This window comes from Neovison vison, chromosome 4 (assembly GCF_020171115.1).
Source record: "Neovison vison isolate M4711 chromosome 4, ASM_NN_V1, whole genome shotgun sequence".
Lineage (NCBI taxonomy): Eukaryota > Metazoa > Chordata > Mammalia > Carnivora > Mustelidae > Neogale > Neogale vison.
In genome coordinates this window covers 68,541,773-68,561,972 of record NC_058094.1, presented here as the reverse complement: position 1 = coordinate 68,561,972, position 20,200 = coordinate 68,541,773, and the positions used below count along the sequence as shown (strand labels likewise).

Sequence of the window (20,200 nt, the reverse complement as noted above, 5' to 3'; positions counted from 1 at the left end):
TAGCATTTATTTTCTTTTTGCACAATTTCTTCTAAGTTTATATAAAGTCTCCATGAACAGATAAGAAAACCACTGTTTTGGATATCTATAGCTGCAGATTAAAGTAGTTGGGCCAAATAAGGCTTATAAAAATGCAAAACCAATCTTTATTACCAGGTAATGTGTGAATAGATTTCCCCACCCTTACTCTATATCCTAAACACCCTCTTCTATTGCAGGACTTTTATTTTCCACATAATCCCTTCCTTATTAAGTTTTAATTTGTAAAATATATATATATTTATAACAGATATATATGTCTTAATAAATTAAAACTTAATATATATACTTAATATATATAATATACACTTAATATATATACCTTTAATATAATTATTGATGCATAAGCACTGTATTTTTAAAATCAGAAAAGGAAACAATATTTTTAAAGTCTGTTGGAATTGGTTATACTTCTAAAAAGGCACTTCCCTATCTAAAATTTTCACTATAGAAGAATTTAAATGTGTGTCATATTGCTAAGAGCTGAATGAAATGACAGATATTTAGGATTTCCCTTGCAGATTATGGGACAATACGGTGACCCAAATATACCACCCCTCCCCAGTCCTAATATATACTCTATTAAGAGGAACACCGTGAAGAAGCTAATGCCAAATAGTTATCCATCTTCTAGAAAGATTTCAAATGTACCTTAAGTACCTGAAGTATTTATAAAATATCCCCAGAGACAGATGCAAATTTAACAGACTAAATTAATTTTCAAATTAAAGCTTTATTTTAGTAATACCTTTATCCTGACCGTGCACCGTTAATTTAAACAGCATGCTCCTTTGAACCTTTGGGTGAAAATATGCAATTTCTCCCTTGAGATTTTAAAAGCTACCAAAAACTGTTAACATATTTAGCAATTTAATGAGATATTATGAAAACCTATGACAGAAATATACTTCTTTGGCATTAAGACATTTCTTTTCTGTAAGTGGACAAGAAGAAATAAAAAGTAACACTTCCAAAGGCAAAGCTTAACTCTTTAACAGGATGATTTAGGGAAGTCTGGCAATTTAACAAGTCATAATTTCCCCCCAATTAAATTCTTTAACAATGTAGCCAAATAGATTACTACTAGCAAGAAAACCATTTCTGAAACTATTGCTATCAAATGTAGTATTTAGAGTTCAGTTTCAAGTAATTTTAAAGAACTTTGATTTCATGCCTTAAGATAAAAGATTAGTCATAGCACTCTTTATGGCAATTACTTATAATAATAGTGGATTCATTCCTCATTTTCCATTTTATTCCTTTCAATGGTATATGAGTGGGTAAATATATTTACAAATATTTAAATATACAAACATTTTTGCTACATATTAATATGTAGAAAATTTTTCATTATATGCCTTCTTTTTTTAAAGACATGCTTTGGTCACATTACTAGGAATATTCACATTAAAATCATAAAAATTACAGGCTATCAGATATGAGCCAAAATATGATCATGTTCAGCTGAATCAACTGAGTGATGGTTTTTGCCTTCCAATGGTCTTTTACCTCATTTCACTGTCAAAAGCTGAAAGAACACTGCAGTGAGGAGAAAAATAAAATGATGGTTCAACAGCTGTATTTTTTTTTCAATTGCAACAGCTGTATTAATCAGTTCAACCCAGTCCATTAATATATTTTCCTATTTGCTAATCTTGATCAAGTTCAGCTTCTTTAACCTTAGGTCATTGAGAATTAAAAGAACTTTACACTTGGAAAGAATAGTAAAGACTGAGGAGAAAGAGAAGAAAGGGAGTTAAAGATATGACAAGAGACCTGTTTTGAGATTCAGAGTGGTCCCTGACAGACATTTCTGCTTCATGGCTCTGACCCCCAGGGTCCTGTTGAAAACAAAAACAGGCGCAGTCAGGCCAAAAAGCTGCTCCCTGGACACCTGGTTTGCAGTTCGGGGGAGAGACCCACAGTAGAGGACCTTCCTGATCGTACGTTCACATCGGGGCAGACTCAGGGGGGATATGCTGTGGCCTGATTGAGCTCAGGGTAGTCACTGGGTGTCCTCGGACCCCTTCAAGGAGCAGATCAGGGCCAGAATTCCCAAATCAGACAGGTTTTCTCCTGTTTCATAATGGCCAAGTAGGTAGATTGTGAACAGCAACTGACAGGGGAGAAGGAGCATTGGCAAAGCTGAGATCATGACCATGAGGGGTTGACTCTCTGGAAGGGGCAGCAGCTGCCCCTGCTCATCTAGTCAGGACCTGAAAGAGGTGGCGGGGATATGGAGGACCCAGGGAAGAGAATGAGGAGCACTGTTGCTCAGTGACACTCATCTGCTCTTCACACCAGGCTGCAGGGATTCCCAAAGCCTTCCAAAAACTGGAAACATAATACACTATTTCATAGTCATCCAGGAAGGTGGCCAAACCCTGTCTAATACAGCAAACTCTTCCAGTACTCCAAACAGGTTTTCTAAGAGGGAACAATAACTAGTTGTAGAAGTACTGCAACTTCACAATACCTCAACAATCTTCTCAAACATCTTTAGCTGAAACTGAATAAATGATCTCACACCTTCCAATAGAAATGGCTTCTCAGACCAACTTAAGCACAGACTGGTTTTCACAAAAATGGAATATTGGTGTCTTTTTATTTTTAAATGTCAAGACTATTGATAGCTATCAGCTTTTCAGGGTGTAATAGATACCCTATAGAAAATGTGTATATTCTTTGGATTTATATATATACACGATTCTTTGATTTTTGTAACTTTCTTTTTTCCAATAGTTTTTCTTGCACTATACAGTAATGAATATCTCTCACAATGGATAGATAAGCTGTGTTTTATGCAAGACTGATGATTTCCTTCCACATTTATTTAGATTAGACAGATAAACTGGAACTTCCCACTATGGATTCACATGTAAACTTTCAGGCATGATGTTTGTTATGTCTGATGTAATAAATACAGAATGATTTCCTACTGTTTAAAAACAGTGGATGACACTTTCTACCAGCACCCATCAGGGAAAAGCCTAAGGCTGTGAGTCTGTTGTAGTACTGCCACGATTTGCTTTTTCTCCAGATCCAGAATGCTTCAGAAACTGACCAGTAGCACCAATGTATAATCTTGATCGCATGGGCCATTTCTGAAAAAGAATATTTAAACAAGAATCCAAAAGTTAGTATCTGAAACAGCTATGTCTTTACTAGTAATATTAAAAATTCCAAATGCCTCAAAGCAAATGCAGTATCATGAAGCTAGCAACAGTTGTAATTGTGAAGTCTAAGGAACAACATAAGAAATGTTTGTTAATACTAGCAATAAAAGTAAAAATGTACCAAGACTTTGATTATAACTGTATAAAATAATATGGATGCATATGGACAAGAACTTCAAGAAATCATAGAGAATGAATATAGTTAAGTGAAACAAAATAATCTATCAACAGTATTTTAATTTAAAACAGTATTTTAATTTAAAACAGTATTTTAATTTAAAATAAAATTGAGCCAAAAACAAGATCCCTGGCTATAAAGATATTTTGAGAAGTTATACATGGTAAATATACTTCCCACTTATCATAGAACTACAATGAGAAGTGAGTAATTCCACTATCTACACATTTTATCTAGGGGCGCCTGGTGGTTCAGTTGATTAAGCAACCAGCTCTTGGTTTCTGCTCAGGTCATGATCTCAGGGTCCGGGGAATGAGTCCTGCGTTGGGCTCTGTGCCCCTCCCCCGTGCTGTCTCTCAAATAAGTAAATAAAAATCTTGAAAAAAATTTTTATCTAGCAAAAGTAGTATCTTGAAGTTGCAAATGTTATAATGTTTGGTGTTACCTAGATAAAACATCCAAAATAAATGTCTGGAGGTAAGCGGCATCATATAGCATTAACCTTTCTGTAATTATCATATTTGTATTCTAATTATGAATGTTCTAATTTCACTCTAAAAAATGGATAACCTTTCAAAAATAATACAGCTTGTTACCAAATAGACATGGTGATGAAGAAACATATTACATAAGTAGTACTTTCAGATAATTTATTTTGAGGGGGGGTGTCTGATAGTCAGTTAGTTCCAAGGTCTGTGAAATACTACTCAGAGAAATGCACTTTTACACAAAGAGAAGTCTTTAGACTAATAAAGTGCAACTCCCAAAGGTCCATTAGGTCCCACATTCTCCAGAGAGTAAATGCTGCAGCAAGTGGCCAGCTGTTTTTATCACTAAACATTCACAGGCCCACTGCTGGTTACACAGCACAATGAGATGTTCTGAAATGCCCGACAGGTAACCTGCAGTGCTCAAATAGAGATACAATTATTAACAAGGTAAAGAACCTAACTCAAGCATCATATTAAAATTACGTGGGGAACTTTAAAAAATACTGATGGCCATGTCACACACCAGACCAATTAAATTGGAATGGACCTCTTTTTGCAGAAGTTGAGTATAAGGTAGAGTCAGATTGTACTTCTGAGTACAGCATTATCACCTAAACTGGCATTCCAGATGTAAAATGTAGCATTAAGGGATAGTAAGTAGGCATGTGATACCATCCAGGAAACTTCTGTTCCTAGCAACCAACAAGAGTCCCAGTTTTATGCCTCCAGATAAAAGAAGTAAATTTGCTCTCATGCAGTTCAGGTCTATTTTAGAGTCCTAAATTCTGACTGGAAATCTATACTTTAAACACAGATAAAGTATAAAATTTGTGTTACTTAGAATTTAAAATGACCTACTTCTGTATAATCTTCCTACAAATAACTTTGTACTTTATATTTGATGTAGTAATAACACTGACACTGAGCTACTTCTTTTTGCATCCTGTTCAGGTTTTTGTTTTTGTTTTTTAAATTACAGATGTGCATTCTTTTATATTCTGGGGGTATCACTGGTCCTGTCCTTGGGTTCTTGCCATGGGCTGATAACCTCAGGGGTTTTAGAAACTGGTCTGGGGTTTTTCTGATCTGTCAGGAGCTGACATTGTTAGGTCAGATTCAAGTCCTGCATTATACTGAAGAACGTTGTGCTATAATGCTATGGATTGAATGTTTGTGTTGTGCCCCCTGCCCCCCAACCAAATTCATACACTGATGCTCTAACTCCCAACGTGATGGTATTTGTGGAAGTAATTCTGGTTACATGCGTTTAAAAGGGTAGGTTCTTCATGATGGATGGATTAGTGGTCTTTTTTTTTTTTCTTTTTAAGATTTTACTTATTTATTTGAGAGAGAGATTGAGAGAGGATGAATTTTGGGAGGGGCAGAGGAAGAAGCCAACTCTCTGCAGAGCAGGGAACCTGACAACCTGGGCAAGAACCCTGGGATCATGACCTGAGTGGAAGACAGTTGCTTAATCAACTGAGCCATCCAGGCACCCAGATTAGTGGTCTTTTAAGAAGAGAAAGCTTCTTTTTTCCTGAGAAAGAGGGAGGCTGACCAACTGCAAGATAGGCAGAGAACTCTCACCAGGAATTGAGTTGGCCAGCACCTTGATCCTAGACTTTCCAGACTCCAGAATTGTGAGAGAACAAATTTCTGTTCTTTAAGCCTTCCGGTCTATGGTATTTTGTTATTGCAGCCCAAGTGGACTGATACTTGTAGTTAATAGTGTAGGGCTAACTAAAATAATTTCAAGTGTAGAATTTTTGGCATATTATAAACCTGTACTTCTGTCTTTTAAATTCCTGCCTCGTATTCATGAGCATAAAAATCTCGTGCTTAAACTTTGGGTATAATTTGAATATTCCATATGCATTAAATATATTTAAAAGCAAATAAAATAAACATCCTACTGAATGCTCTCTGGTATTTCTGTTATATGCTACCTGGGTACTGCTGTACTGAGAATCATTCAAAATCATACAACTGAGTGTAGAGACAAATGAAGGCATCTGTGTTCCTTGGCGGGACATAAGTAATTAATGAAGCAATCTTAAAAATGTATAATTGGATTTTTGGGCTGCCTAGCTGGCTCAATGGGAGGTGTGCATGACTCCTGATCTAACAGTCGTGAGTTTGAGCCCCACATTGGGTGTAGAGATTACTAAAAAATAAAATAAATTTTTAAAAATGTGTATATGAATTTTTGCCTCATTTTTCATGAACTTAATAATAAAACTTGGGGCTCCTGGGTGACTCAGTGAGTTAATCCTCTGCCTTCAGCTCAGGTCATGGTCTCAGGGTCCTGGAATCGAGCCCCACATTGCATCAGGCTTTCTACTCAGTGGGGAGCCTGCTTCCCCTCTCTCTCCGCCTGCCTCTCTGCCTACTTGTGCTCTCTCTCTGTGTGTCAAATAAATACATAAAATCTTAAAAAAAAAAAAACCCAAAACTTTATTTTAAGAACTTTGTACTTCGAGGGGCTCCTGGGTGGCTCAGTGGGTTAAAGCCTCTGCCTTCAGCTCAGGTCATGATCCCAGGACCCTGGGATCAAGCCCCATAGGTCTCTCTGCTCAGTGGGGAGCCTGCTTCCCTTCTCTCTCTGCCTGCCTCTCTGCCTACTTGTGATCTCTGTCTGTCAAATAAATAAATAAAATCTTTAAAAAAAAAAATAAAAAGAACTTTGTACTTCGATTTTCCAAAAGGCTTCTAATGATTTTATTCAACTTAATTTAATGTACACATTAGTTTTAAGAGTCAGAAATAAAATGTAAGTAAAATGTTGGTTAGGCTGCATGTCAGTTCCATGCCAAAAAAGCCAATTGACTGTTTTACATATCACCTTTCAATGGAATGTCTTAACATTGTGTAGATTAACACAGTCCTGATCTCTATTTTACCTAATAAAATTTATTTAAAACCATGTTATTTCATGTTGCTTAGAACAATCTAGCAAACTCACAGGATTAACCAAACTGAACCTGAAAATCTTAAAGATGCACTCTTGGATTCTGGTGTTAAATGACCCCAAAATAAACTTTGTATTTATTTTAAAAATTATTGTATATGTATATTATCAACAGTGAATCTCCAAGGATAATGCAATTAATAAAGTCATCTGTGCTTTCCTCCCAATATAAGAATCTGAAATATATTCGTATTCTCTTGAAGGATCACTGCCCTTTGGTACTCTGATGCTAATTAAATTGCTTACATCCCAGAGGGATGAAAACTGCTGTTTTAGGCTATGCCCCAGGATCCCAGTCACGTAAACCTTTCAGCTTCATTTTAGGTACTCTTAATGTAAATTCCCCAAAATGCTAAATCCCAATACAGATAATAAGGACTGATGACTCAATGTTATGGCCTTGAAATATTTGTTAACAGATCTTTAATCATCAAAGACATAGTAATACTATGTTGTAAGGCAGAAAAAATAAAGTCATCTCAGAACACTTTTTAACTCTGGGTTACGACACCCTTATTTAACTAAAAATTAGTACGATCAGAATATTTTTATTTCTTCTGCATTAGATTAATCAAAGATAGACCTAATACTTAAGCATTTGGTAATATCCATAAAATAATGTGTTACAGGTGGTTTCAATTAACGTGTATGAAATCTCTTTCTTCCAAACATCCAAAAGCACATGGTTATAGCTCACTTATGGTACACAGAACATTATCCCTCACAGTACCGTTATTTTATTTTTGTCTTTGTCTCTATTATACATTCATTTAGGGCAGGGATTGAGTCTTACTCTTAATTGTATTCACTCTCCTGTGCTTTGCACACAGTAGTTGCTCAGTTAATGATTTTAAAAGACTAGTCACTTGTTCAACCCTCATCAATTTCATTTTAAAGAGGAAATCCTTGGCCTTGTTTCATTATCCCTAGAATTGTCTTTTAAAATCAAAACAACTGATTTGAGTACAAATGAAATTTGATTTTTCTTAAGAGTTATAAAACTACAAAAACACTTGGTGCCTGAATCAAATACAGAAACCAAAAAACTCCTGTTAAGCTTACTGTTAGGAGAAAATTATTAACAATATTTATTCAAAAAGATACTATAAGAAACAAAGGTGAAAAAAATTTGATTTCTTATCTGAATTGTATCTCCCAGAGAGGCATTTAATAGATGCATTATGTAGTAAAGTCTATTTAATGTTAAACTTTTTTAGAATATATGGGAAATGTCAAGTTAAAAGAAATCTAATATTAATGATATACCTGAATATCAATGTAATGCAGACTATAGAGCAAAACCCCTAATAATGAATGACTTTTCAGGGGAGATTATATTATACAGCACATGAATATAATGAGGTCTATCATAATTATAAACATGATATTTCAAATTTCTATATTCAAAATAGTTTGAGTCTATCGTCATGCTGATTATATTTGCAAAATAAACTGTTAAACATCACTATATAATTTTAATTTCAGTTAATATTAGAGAGTGTGCTTTACTACATTTCAATGATGGTTATTCAGTAATTTATGGAACATGGATATGCTTAAGGCTAAGTCCTAATTTTGTATTTGTGTGTGTGGCAAAATATTTCAGAATGGTAGAAACAAAAATTTGAAAATTTAGATTTAGAAAATATAGGATAGATAATGCATTTTGAACAGAAAGCCAGATGAATGCTGGATTTTGAAACCATCGAATCTAGGACAATGCAGAGCCTAAGCACTGCAATATAGATAATAAATCATAACTGTATACACCATGCTAAATGAAAACCCTGACCATTTTACCTACATGTAATGTAAAAAAATTCTACAAAATGGATTCTAGGGGCTAATTTTGCACATTACAGAATTTTAATATAGTATTGAATCAGGTTAACATACCCCAATCTATTGTGAAATTTACATAAATACATTATAGTTTTTCTAACATTCTAGGTAACTGCCTAATCCATGATAATTAACCTTTATTAAAACGGACTGAAAATTTACTCCACAGGATGGCAGAACGGTCTCACTTTGTTCTTACCAGTTTTACAAAAAAATCTCAACATGGTTTTCTGGCTTATTTAAGGGGCGATAATTCCATCACTCCCTGTAATTCGTGAAACTTTTCAACCATCTGATAAAAACCACGACTGAAATGTAATTATGTAAATTAAAACTCTCAAAGGCTCCTAAATGTAAATCTGATAATAAAAATCCCCAGAACTTGCCAAATACCCCACCAGACATTCCCAAGAAACTTCTCACTTAGGAAAGGATGCATCCTGTAAGTGGAATAAGACACCCCTACGACCCAAGCCACTTTGGGTTTAAATCCACTACCTGTGAACAGTTAGAGAGCAGCATTTTGCAGTGAGGACCTGGCTACCGGTGCCTTTGCGGGCCAAGGTCACTCTCCGGATCTGTTTCCCGTCTCACCCCGCTCCGCGGCGTCTGCCCGGGACAGAGGGCTATAAGCGCTCTGGCCAACGCGGACAGAGGGTTAATGTGCCCCACTCCCTGGCCCAGCGCAGGCCGCCGTGCCTGCCTACCTTGACAGGGTGTAGGTAGCCGTCGCCGCGCAGGGCGCCCAGCCCAGCATCCGCCGGCGCCTCGGCGTCGTCCTGCAGGCTTCGGGTGAGATGAGCAATGTAGGTAGTGGCCAGCAGCAGCACGTCCAGCTTGGACAGCTTGGTGTCCGGCGGCACCGACGGCAGCGTACGCTGCAGCTCCAGGAAGGCGTGCCGCAGGGTCTGCACTCGGCTTCGCTCCCGCGCGGCGTTCGCCGCAGCCGGCCTCCCGCCCCCCGGGCGGGCGCTGCCTCCCGGGCCCGCGGGTCCTGGCCCAGCCCTGCCCGGGCTCGAGTCGCGGGTGGCGGCCACCGGGAGCGCAGTCTCGTTGCTAGCGATCCGGGAGCTGCCCGCCGGGCCGTCGCGGTCCATGGCGGCTTCCCGCGCTGCGTGCCCTGCAAAGGACCGAAGGCGCGGTGAGGACCGGCGCGGATCCGGGCTTAACCAGGGGGAACCGCAGGCCTCCCACTTCAACTGCACGCGGGGCCGGACCATCGACGTGGCTCGGGGCGTTCTCAGAGATGAGGTCGTTTTGTCTGGGGCGTGTTTACCTCCCGGCGCCTTGGGAGAGTTGTGGGGCCTGACAGTTCCTGGGCTTAGAAGGCTCAGAGTGGGACATGGTGCCGGCTTTACTTTTCACGGAGAAATAGAAGTGAAAGGGCTATTCTACCGAGGAAGGGAGATCTCGGAAGCACAGCTCCGGTTCGGAATTTGGGTTGGCACTTCCGAACCAGTATGCATCAGTCCTAAAGAGAGATGGGCAGGTCATTCTCTCCGGGCGCAGCGGGAATCCCTGGCCTAGCCAGGGTCCTCAGTGCCCACGCGGGCAGCCCTCGCACCATTCATTCCCGAGGCCAGTGATCCCGGGGGTGACGGCGGGAGCTCATTCTAATTTCTGCGGGAGGAGAGGGCATCCCTGACCTCACCTTGGACTAAGGCACCCGCTGTCCTAACGAACCTGGGGACCAAGCGACGCAGCTGGGGTCGGACCGAGGTCCTCACCTTTCCTGGAGCGGCGGTGCAGGGCTCCACTCCGCTGCACTAGCGGGTCAAGAGCGTCGAGCTGGGTCTGAGTGGCCAGGGCCGCACAGGTCACTCCATCCTCGGCCAGCCGAAGTCTACAGCCGATTCTAGGCCCTGCGGGGCGCGCCTTTTAGGCGGGCAGCCCGGTGGCCAGGCGTGTGTGGGCGAGACTCTATGTAGGGCTGGGACAGCAGCACCCGCCGGGGTCCGCGCCCACCTGAGGGGTTTTGCCAGGGGCTGCGAGTCATTAATCAAATGGTCCGACGGGGCGGGGCCATGGAGGGCGGGGCGTCATCATGGCTCCGCCCTCGCCCCGTCCCGGTTCGCCCCCAGGCGTGACTACAGGCGCTGCACGTCGAGCGTCCGCGGTGCTGAAGGCCCGTGGGACGGCCTCGCGAGTTACCTCGCCTAGCCGCGAGCCTTCCGTCATGGGTCCGGCCTGAGCGCGGGCGCCTCCCAGGCAGGCGCCAGGCTGAGGCGGGAACCCTGCCGTTTTGCCGAGCGTGACTTTTAGTTTTCTGAGGAAATGTGGAGTGTGCCGCTGTGAAGCGCTAACCCATTATTCTACCACGAAGGTAAATGTTTCCTGCCGCCCTGACTGAAGTAGTAGTCCCTCCGGCTCGGTCCTCCGTGACCAGCTTATAGCCGCTCGGAGATAGTGCGCCGACGTTGAAAGCTGAAGTTCCCCAAACCAGAGTAAACGGCTCTGGGATCGCGGTCGCTTCTCCCCCGGGGGCGCGGACCGTTGCCCTAGTCTCCGTCACACTGGCGGGGCCCCGCTTTGTATCATTTTTTGGACCTAAAATTCGTCCTGGCCCCGCCTCCCTTCAGGGAACTCTCCCGGGCTGTCCTGCACTTTGTGGGCCCACGGGAAGCGTGGCTTGGAAGCCGTGCGGTGAGACCTCTGTCCAAGGCTCTTAGAGAACTAACGGGGGCCTCGGCGCCGCTGGGCCTGTTCGGAGCCCGCCCAGGAAACGCTGGGTCCGGGACGCCCCCAGCCCTGTGGCCGCCGCCGGTCCGGGACCCAGGGCCTTCAGAGGCGAAGTCCCAGCGGACGCAGATAGTTTCTAGAACGTAGTGTGTCCTTGAAATAAGGCCCTCAATTCGAAGAGCAGGACATTTAAAAAATCTTTGGAGTCAAGACAGGATGTCAAATTTAAAATATCATTGATGAGATTGCTCTTGTATATGCGATGTAATTTCTGTACAATTGGAACTATTATTAGTACGTAGTGATGGTGATACTTGCATTTTAATATATCATTACACACTTCAAGTATATTAGTGGATCAGAATAATCATCATCTTGAGTTCCCGTTCAATAACTGTAATTAGATTTACTCTTTAGAAAGGAATGGGCCAATACACCATTGACTCAAGAAAGGATTACTTTCTTTTGTTGAATGAGGAAGCACATCTTTATTTTCTCAGTAAATTGTAATGAGGCATAAAGCAATTGAAAGGCAATGCTTCAGATGCCATAAAGAAGCAAATCAAACTGCTTAAAGGCTTTTTATATAGTGAAGTACCCTAGAGCTACAAACTACAAAAGAAATTGCCTAGTAGTATTAAAAAAAAAAGTTTAAAAAAAAATACCACACAAACACAAACGTTTCAGATCATTTAAGGCTGAATTTACTTTTTTTCCTTTCATTTTTGAGTTACGAAGAAGGTGAAGTTCGGGTATGTCACTTTTTTGTCTGCAAGCTTTCAGATTCCTTCAAAGAGAGATTCCTGTATTAACAGAGAAAAAAGACAGTAATATTTCAAAAATGAAAGTTCTCCAAAATGAGAACAAACATATAGACTCTAGGATACAACAATAGTAGAGGCTAATGCTTAGTCACCCAACTGTGTGAATCTTTTTAAAAGAAGCAGAAAAATTCCCGCCCCCCTCCCCCATAGAGAAGAATGTGGAAAATCTGTGTGTTGGAGAATGTGGAAATAAGAATTTTGGAGGGAAGATGGGCTGGGCTAGGGTGAGGCAAGGATGGAGGGCTTCTTATCTTTTGCACCCTTGTCATCTCACATGCCTCACCCTAGCCTAGCCTGCTAAGGTCTCCTGTTAAGTGGAGGAGGTGGGGTGGAGGTGGGGGCATCAGCAAGCTCTTCACTGATAACAGAGGCTGGAAAGTGGACCTCTGTGTTGCCTGATAGGTTCAAAAGAAAAGACTGGTGACACAATACCAACCACTGTGGGCCATCTTGTCTTACCTGCTGCCACTCTAAGCAGCCTCTTGAAATCCTTTCATGATTCTAGAGTAGTCCTATATCTGGCAAGAAGCCATTATTTGCCAGTAAGTTAAAAATAGAAGATGAAAATCTTCACATTTTCAACATTACATACGTTACCAACAGGTACTTTATTTAACGATATGTGCAAAGTGCTTTACAAAAAACACTTTATTTTCTCATTTAGTCTACAAACTAACCCTTTGAGGATTTTACATTTTATGGTTGAGAAAATAAGAGTAAGCAGGATTAAGTAATTTGTCAAGGTCACACAACTAGCAAGTGGCAGAGACAGGGTCTGAGCCTGGCCAACTGACCCTAATTCCTTGTGGTTTTTACCATACCTAGTCTATTTAATATTTGTAGAGTTCTTCATAATTTGCAAAACATATTTTGTATCTATCATTGCAATAATGGATATATTGTAACTTGGCTCCCTATTAACAATTCAAACATTCTTTTCATAGTATAGTATATTCTTTGGAGTTCTTATATAGTCTTCCAGAAAGTAGATGGCTTTAGAGTGCTATAGATTTTATTTCATGGGGTATGGTGTAGATCTTAAAATTATATGTCTTTCTCTAAATATATCAATTTGTCCTTAACTTACTATCCTTGTGATGTAAAATAATCACACATACCAGTGGAGAAAATACATTGTTGTTTTATATACATATATAGTATAATAGAACATAGGTTTTATATAATTGGTGCTTTTTTCACCTTTCAACTCCTTCCCTTATTGTTTAGTTAAAGTATGGTATACATTAAATTCATTCTTTTGAGTCTATAGTTCAGCAAGTTTTGATAAAAACTACCACAGTAAAGATATGCAGCATTTCATCACCCCACCCTTCCATTCCTTTGTGACTTTGTGCATTCTACTCCCAGGCCTTGGCAACTACTAATCTGTTTTCTGTCCCTATAGTTTCAGCTTTGCCAGATCGTCATAGAATTATACAGTGTGTACTCTTTAAAGTTGGCTTCTTTTTAAAATTTTTCTAAGTTTAAAAAAACTTTTTTTAATTTAAAAAAAATTTTTAACTTTTTTTAAGTTGGCTTCTTTAGCTTAGCTTCAAGATCTGTCCATGTTGTTTTGTGTATCACTAGTTCATTCCTTTTTAATGCTGAATAGTATTCTATTTCGTGGATATACCACAGTTTATTTATCCATTCCCTAGTGTCAGACCTTTGGGTCATTTTGTTTTTGGTGATTATGAATAAGCCTCTATGCATGTTTGGGTATAGATTTTTCTGTGCATATAGGTTTATATTTCACTTGGAAAAATACCTGGGATTAACAGTGAGACTATTAGATACATTAAGTACATGTTTAACTTTATAAAAGCATGTCAGACTGTTTTCCAAAGTGGCTGTTTTTGCATTCCCACCAGCAGTGCATAGGAGTTCCAGTTGTTCCTTATCTTTGCTAGCATTACCAGATTCTTTTTCTTTTCATCCATTATATATTTTTTAAGAAAAATTAAGCCAGTATTTTAAAATCCATTGATTTCTTAATCTAGATATCTTGGTTGCCAGTTAACCTGATTTGTCAAGTTTAAGAACTTGAGAAAGCTCTGCCTGGCTGCAGTTTCGGAGCAGAGTAGCTGCAGGTGCCCTTAGGTGGACACATGCTCTCCAGTTCACCTCAATCACATTCTCCCTGCTTCCCTCACTTAATTTACCTGCCTATACCTGAAGACGTTTTTGAGATCCCTTGCAGAGTAGTTGAGAGCTTGGCTTTTAGAGTCAGTGACCTGAATTCAAGTTTTAGCTCTGCCTCATGGCAGTTGTGTGACTTTGGGCCCTGCTCTGACTGAGCCTCTTCAATGCTTCTTTTCCCTGACTATAAAATAAGTCTGATCATATTCTTATCTGAGAGGGTTCTGCTGTTTTTAAAATTTGGGGTAGTGAATATTCAGGTATCAAAGTAGACATTTTAAAATGAGAAATAACATAATTCTTAAAAATTAGATTTTACTTAACTCTTGTTCACAGAGTAAGCCATTGACAGAGTTGAGACTAGATGCCACAAAACCTAGCTCAGATTTTTCTAAAACAAACAAAAACAAAACCCAAACTTTGTTGCTTACCATGATTGCTTTTTTAAAGGAGGGCTGTCCTAATTTTAGAAGGGTTCCTTGAGAACTAATTACAAATCAATGTCTTAATATTATACTTACATTATTGGTACATAGAAGTTTATTTAACATATAAAATGAATTAGACTGAGGTTAGGTTTAACACAGCATAATTAAAGGCATTTAGAGCTTTGTGGATGAATTTATATAAGATCATCCCAGAGTTTTGTAACTAAAAATATTACCTAAGTTTTAAAAACTCTTGAGGGAGATAGAAGATCTGTTGTTCCAAGTGTTCAAACATAACCTTCGCAGTGGTGAAAGCAAGTTATTTTTACTGTTTTTAAAGTTCATTTTTTAAAAAGATTTTGTTTATTTGACAGACAGATCACAAGTAGACAGAGAGGCAGGCAGAGAGAGAGAGAGGGAAGCAGGCTCCCTGCTGAGCAGAGAGCCCGATGTGGGACTCGATCCCAGGACCCTGAGATCATGACCTGAGCCGAAGGCAGCGGCTTAACCCACTGAGCCACCCAGGTGCCCCTAAAGTTCATTTTTAACTCAAAGAAACCTAATACTTCCATATTCTAACTAAAGATAGTAGGTATTTTATAAATAGTTAAATAATGTACAGTGAACATTTCCCAGTGAATTATGGGTCCCAGAGATTCACATTCCTTAAAAGTATCTGAAACTAAGGGCTAGATTCTAGCCTAGTTACGCAGTTATTTTTACAGTAACACAAGAGAGGAATTGACTCTGTGGACATGGTTTAGGCTTGAAAGATAAACAATCAAGTAACGATTTGCTTTCTTCAATGTACAGTTCTCTCCAGTATTCTCAGTGAATCTTATTTACAATATGTAAATGCATTTAATGTCTATTTTAAAATTACTAAGTCTTAAGCACCTCCTAGCATATTTGAAAAGTCAGAGGAAACATCTGTCAGAAGTATTTACTGTGACAAACAAAGAAGCAATCATGTGTACACTTTTTAGTACCATAAATTATTTTTAATTGAACAGTGAAGGCATTTGTTTAGAATCAGCTGTTAAATAAAAAATAGTTTTGAACTAATCTTTAATTAAAATGTACATCGATAGTATCAAGTTCAGTTTGAGGGTCAAAAACAACGTCAATGAGTCTGACTTTTTCCTCCCTGTAGGGAAAGGAGGCTTGTGTAAATATACATGAGCACAGACTGCACGCATTTATAAAGGAGGTAAAAAACATTCCCCTGTCATTGGACAGATGTTGCTTCCCTGTGTTCACATAGGATACAGGCACAGCTCCTAATGTGTAGAACCTCAAAGAAATATGGGGCACATACTTTTATCATTTTGGAAGAAGATGCTTAAATTCTTTTATACCTCTGAGCATTAGATGTAGACTATACGGGACATTTCTATTGACACTAGCTCATTTTCCCCTTAAAGTAATTAAGGGGAGGAGTTGCTTTAATCAACTTTTTAGATTTTTAGAATTTATTCTTTGTGGGTTTTTTTCAAGATTTATTTATTTGAGAGAGAGAGAGTGTGTGTGCGTGTGTGCGCACAGGTTAGGGGCAGATGGAGAGTAAGAGAGAGAATCTTAAGAAGACTCTGTGCTCAGTGCAGTGCTTGTCAAGGGACTTGATCTCACAATCCTGAGATCATGACCTTGAGACCACAAACTGAGCCAAAATTAAGGATCAGAAGCTTAACCAACTGCACTACCCAGGCATCCTGAGGATTTTTTTTTAATGCTTTAGTGACCATCTATTCTCATTATCTCTTAGCTTTATGCTAAATTAATAAAATATTAGTGATAAGCACACTCTAAAAATCTATATCAAGAACTTAATGAAATTCCATATTGGTCACCTTTTACTAAAAAGAAATAGAACTGATATTCCCATTTGGTAAGGTTTAAATCTTTAATGATACCAAAATATTTTGGCATGCCTTCGGTAAAAATGTTACCAGAAGATATAAAAAACTTTAAAATATTTATGTAATACTTTTTCACATTATAAAACTGAAGACTTGGATTGAACATAATTGACTTCACTGACAGTGACAAAAGCTGGACATTCTTTATTTCCTTCTCACAGGAACCTCTATTTTGCTGGCTTCTTTGAGAGCATCTTGTCTTTGCAGTACATAGTAGTCAGAGACACACTTAGTTCTGTATTTAGTGTTCCTAGCTAGGAAAATGAGGATAGAATGTATTTGCTGTTTTGTCAGTGCAATCCTAGAAATTAAAGCTTTGCTCGGGGCTATAGAATGTACCATATATGCCACAGTTCACAACTGATCTAATAGTAGTGTGTGGTGATGTATAGAATTTACCAACTGTTTTCTGAGTCTGTGTTCATTTTTTATTGTTTTTTTTTTTCCACCTTGGTGACATATTAGCAAAATCTTTCAAGATGCTTGGCAAAGAAATGAAACTGAAGAACACTGTTGTGGAAATGACACTAATTATTTAAATCTTTTAAGAGACTAACAGGGTGATCTATGGACAGAGTGGCTTAGGTTTTGATGGTAATGGCAACAGACATTTGCATGTAAAGTTTGCAAATAAAGCAGTAAAGCAAACTCTCATACAGCTTCTGTTTTTTGTTTGTTTGCTTTGTTTTGTTTGTTTGTTTGTTGCTTTGGCCAGTGGAGATGAGCTCAGACTCCATATCCTTTTTCCTCTCCCCAAATAAAGCATTTTCCAAACTCACAGGACCCTTTCTCCCTTATGTCCCTGTCCCAGCAAGCCTAAACCACTCTTCAGGGAATGGAGGTAGGACAGTACAACAGTGTTGTTCATGGGTCTTCTTTAGGTTAGCTAAATTAAAGAATGCTAAGTCCTGTCCCTTGATTGGACTCTGCAAAGAGGGCCTTCAGCAGGCAGTTCTGGAAAAAGGAAATCTATTCTAGAGTATGTACACTGGCTCTGATTACTTTCTCAATGAAACATGCTCTTGCCCCCTTCATTATATTGTAATGACTACTGTGATATGATTAGAAAGATCAATAGAGCAATCATACTGATTATAAATGAGAAAAACTTGAATGAATAAATTATAGGATGTATTAGGATCTGGTTTATAATGCTCATAGCATTTATCACACTCCACAGTAATTGTATGACATTTAACTCTCCAACCAGCTTGTTCTAAGACCTTTGAGATCAGGACTATCTCATTTGAGTTTTTATATTCCTATTGCCCAGCATATAGCAGGTGCCTATTCATTAACTTATTTTCTGGTATGATTTATCTTTATATTGAAGCAATACCATTTTTTATTTTTATTTTTTTAAAGATTTTATTTATTTATTTGACAGACAGAGAACACAAGTAGGCAGAGAGGCAGGCAGAGAGAGAGAGAGAGAGAAGCAGGCTCTGCACTGAGCAGAGAGCCCAATGCGGGGCTCCATCCCAGGACCCTGGGATCATGACCTGAGCCGAAGGCAGAGGCTTTAACGCACTGAGCCACCCAGGTGCCCCAGAAGCAATACCATTTTTTAAAACCAAGAAAACATTTTTCTCCTTATGAAGAAACTTAGGTCTGATTCATATGGAGCTACATTATGCATATACTCAAGGTTTAGAATAGTGACTCTTCAACTATTTTTTTAGATTACAAACCCCTTTGAGAATCTAATGAAGCTTCTCCTTCTGGATATATTTATCTGCTTCTGGGATTGTCCTGAGTCACTTGACATAGTTCTGAGCCTTTCAGGCTTAACATCAGTGACATCTGTGGATACATGTATGTAGCACACGATAACCCTATCCTTAGGTCTGTTGCCAACAACTTAACACTGTGGTCTTTATACTAAGGCTCTGTTATTAATTCTCAAAAAAAATGGAAAGCAGATAAATATATCTGAATGAGCAGGGATCATACCAAAGGAACCTGAGGCCTAGTTGACAATGGGTGGTCCACTAGGGAATAGAAGGCTATGCCAAGGGTATCTAGTGGCAGAAAGGAGGGGCAATCCAGAGTATTACAGAGATAGGCTACTTTCACCACTTCTCCAGACCAAAAAGTTCTTAATTTGATGTTCCAGAACTATGTCATTGTGTTTGGATGAAAATGGCAAACTTGTAGGAGGCAAGAGAGGATATCTACAAGTGGCCAAGGGAGAATAACTACTTCTAAAGAAAATTCAGATAATTTTCTCTTGCAGCTAATCAGTTTTCAATTTCAATTGTATTTTAATTGACCTTAGAGTTTATTTTTCAATATAGTAAATCATATAATCTATTAGAATACTTAAATTTTTTATATTATCCAATTTTCTCTGTAGTTCTTTTATTTATTAATATTATTTATTTATAATATTACATATTTACTCATCTAAAGATTTTCCTAAATTCCCACCAATCTGAAGTGAATTTCTAAGTAGAGAAGACATCATTGTCTTTATATCCAAGCACAATTCTAGCCACAATTCATTGCTAGAGCAGTCACTAGAAGTCAAAGCTGTTTGATAAAGTTAAATACTTTTGATTAATCACTGCTATCTTTGTGACCTTAGACTAGTTATTTCATCTTTCTAAAACTCAGCTTTCTCATCTAAAAAAATGGATATAATAATTATCTTTGCCATAGGTTATAATGACTAAATGCAGTGATGTTTATAGATATCTGAAATATATTGATATTAGCACAGTAAAAATTACCTCTTTTCTTCCCTTACCCCTTCTTCTTTGTCTCCTAGACCAGAGAGCTTTCTATTTTAAATTATTAATGATCATTATAATACCAACTATATGAAGGTATTAATTGATACTTCTGTACTATGTAACATTCTATACGGCTTTTAAAAATTTACATTAAGAACATTTTTAATTAAATTTTTTTTTTTAGATTTTATTTATTTATTTGACAGACAGAATTCACAAGTAGGCAGAGAGGCAGGCAGAGAGAGGGAGAAGCTGGCTCCCTGCTGAGCAGAGAGCCCAATGCGGGGCTCAATCCCAGGACCCTGGGATCATGACCTGAGCCGAAGGCAGAGGCTTTAACCCACTGAGCCACCCAGGTGCCCCTAAAATTATTTTTTTTAAGAATTTTTTTTATTTGTTTATTTGACAGACAGCACTCTTTGCCTTTTTACCTTTGCTTATCCTCACCTCAACCTCCTTATTCTAGAGTGGCAGGATATGGTATCCATGCATGAAGCCTCACTACACTATTAGAGCTTCCCTTTCCCTATTCTCCCGGCCTAACCCCTTTCTATAAACCCATCCTATTAGCTGTGAAATAGGATGACCATTAGCATTCAGACACTTCATGGAACAGAGGAAGAGGTTCATTCCAGTGTTGTGGACTATAGAATCTGTGAAGAATGAATTCTAGGATGCTCCCAAGTATGATAAAGATAATTGTTCTACTTGGCTGCATTTAGTTGCATAAGTTAAGCAAGGGAAGTTGACCTGTCCTTTGTATTGTAACTTTAAGCATAACA

The 20,200-nt window shown here is 38.8% G+C and overlaps 2 protein-coding genes across 2 annotated transcripts in view; both read right to left on the bottom strand.

Annotated features, from left to right (window-relative positions):
* Positions 1-657: 657 nt before the first annotated feature.
* On the bottom strand, positions 658-9,791 carry TCF24 (transcription factor 24). The gene is made up of 2 exons (XM_044244472.1): positions 9,402-9,791; positions 658-3,143 (listed from the first exon to the last, which is right to left on the bottom strand). Exons 1-2 carry the CDS (start codon positions 9,789-9,791, stop codon positions 3,030-3,032), a joined length of 504 nt encoding a protein of 167 aa, XP_044100407.1. The 3' UTR covers positions 658-3,029.
* Positions 9,792-12,024: 2,233 nt separating this feature from the next.
* The window catches only part of PPP1R42 (protein phosphatase 1 regulatory subunit 42), a 53,164-nt gene continuing 44,988 nt past the window's right edge, over positions 12,025-20,200 (bottom strand). Inside the window, exon 7 of the mRNA XM_044244471.1 lies at positions 12,025-12,176. The gene's annotated coding sequence lies outside the window, so the exon portion shown is untranslated. The remainder of the gene's footprint in view (positions 12,177-20,200) is intronic.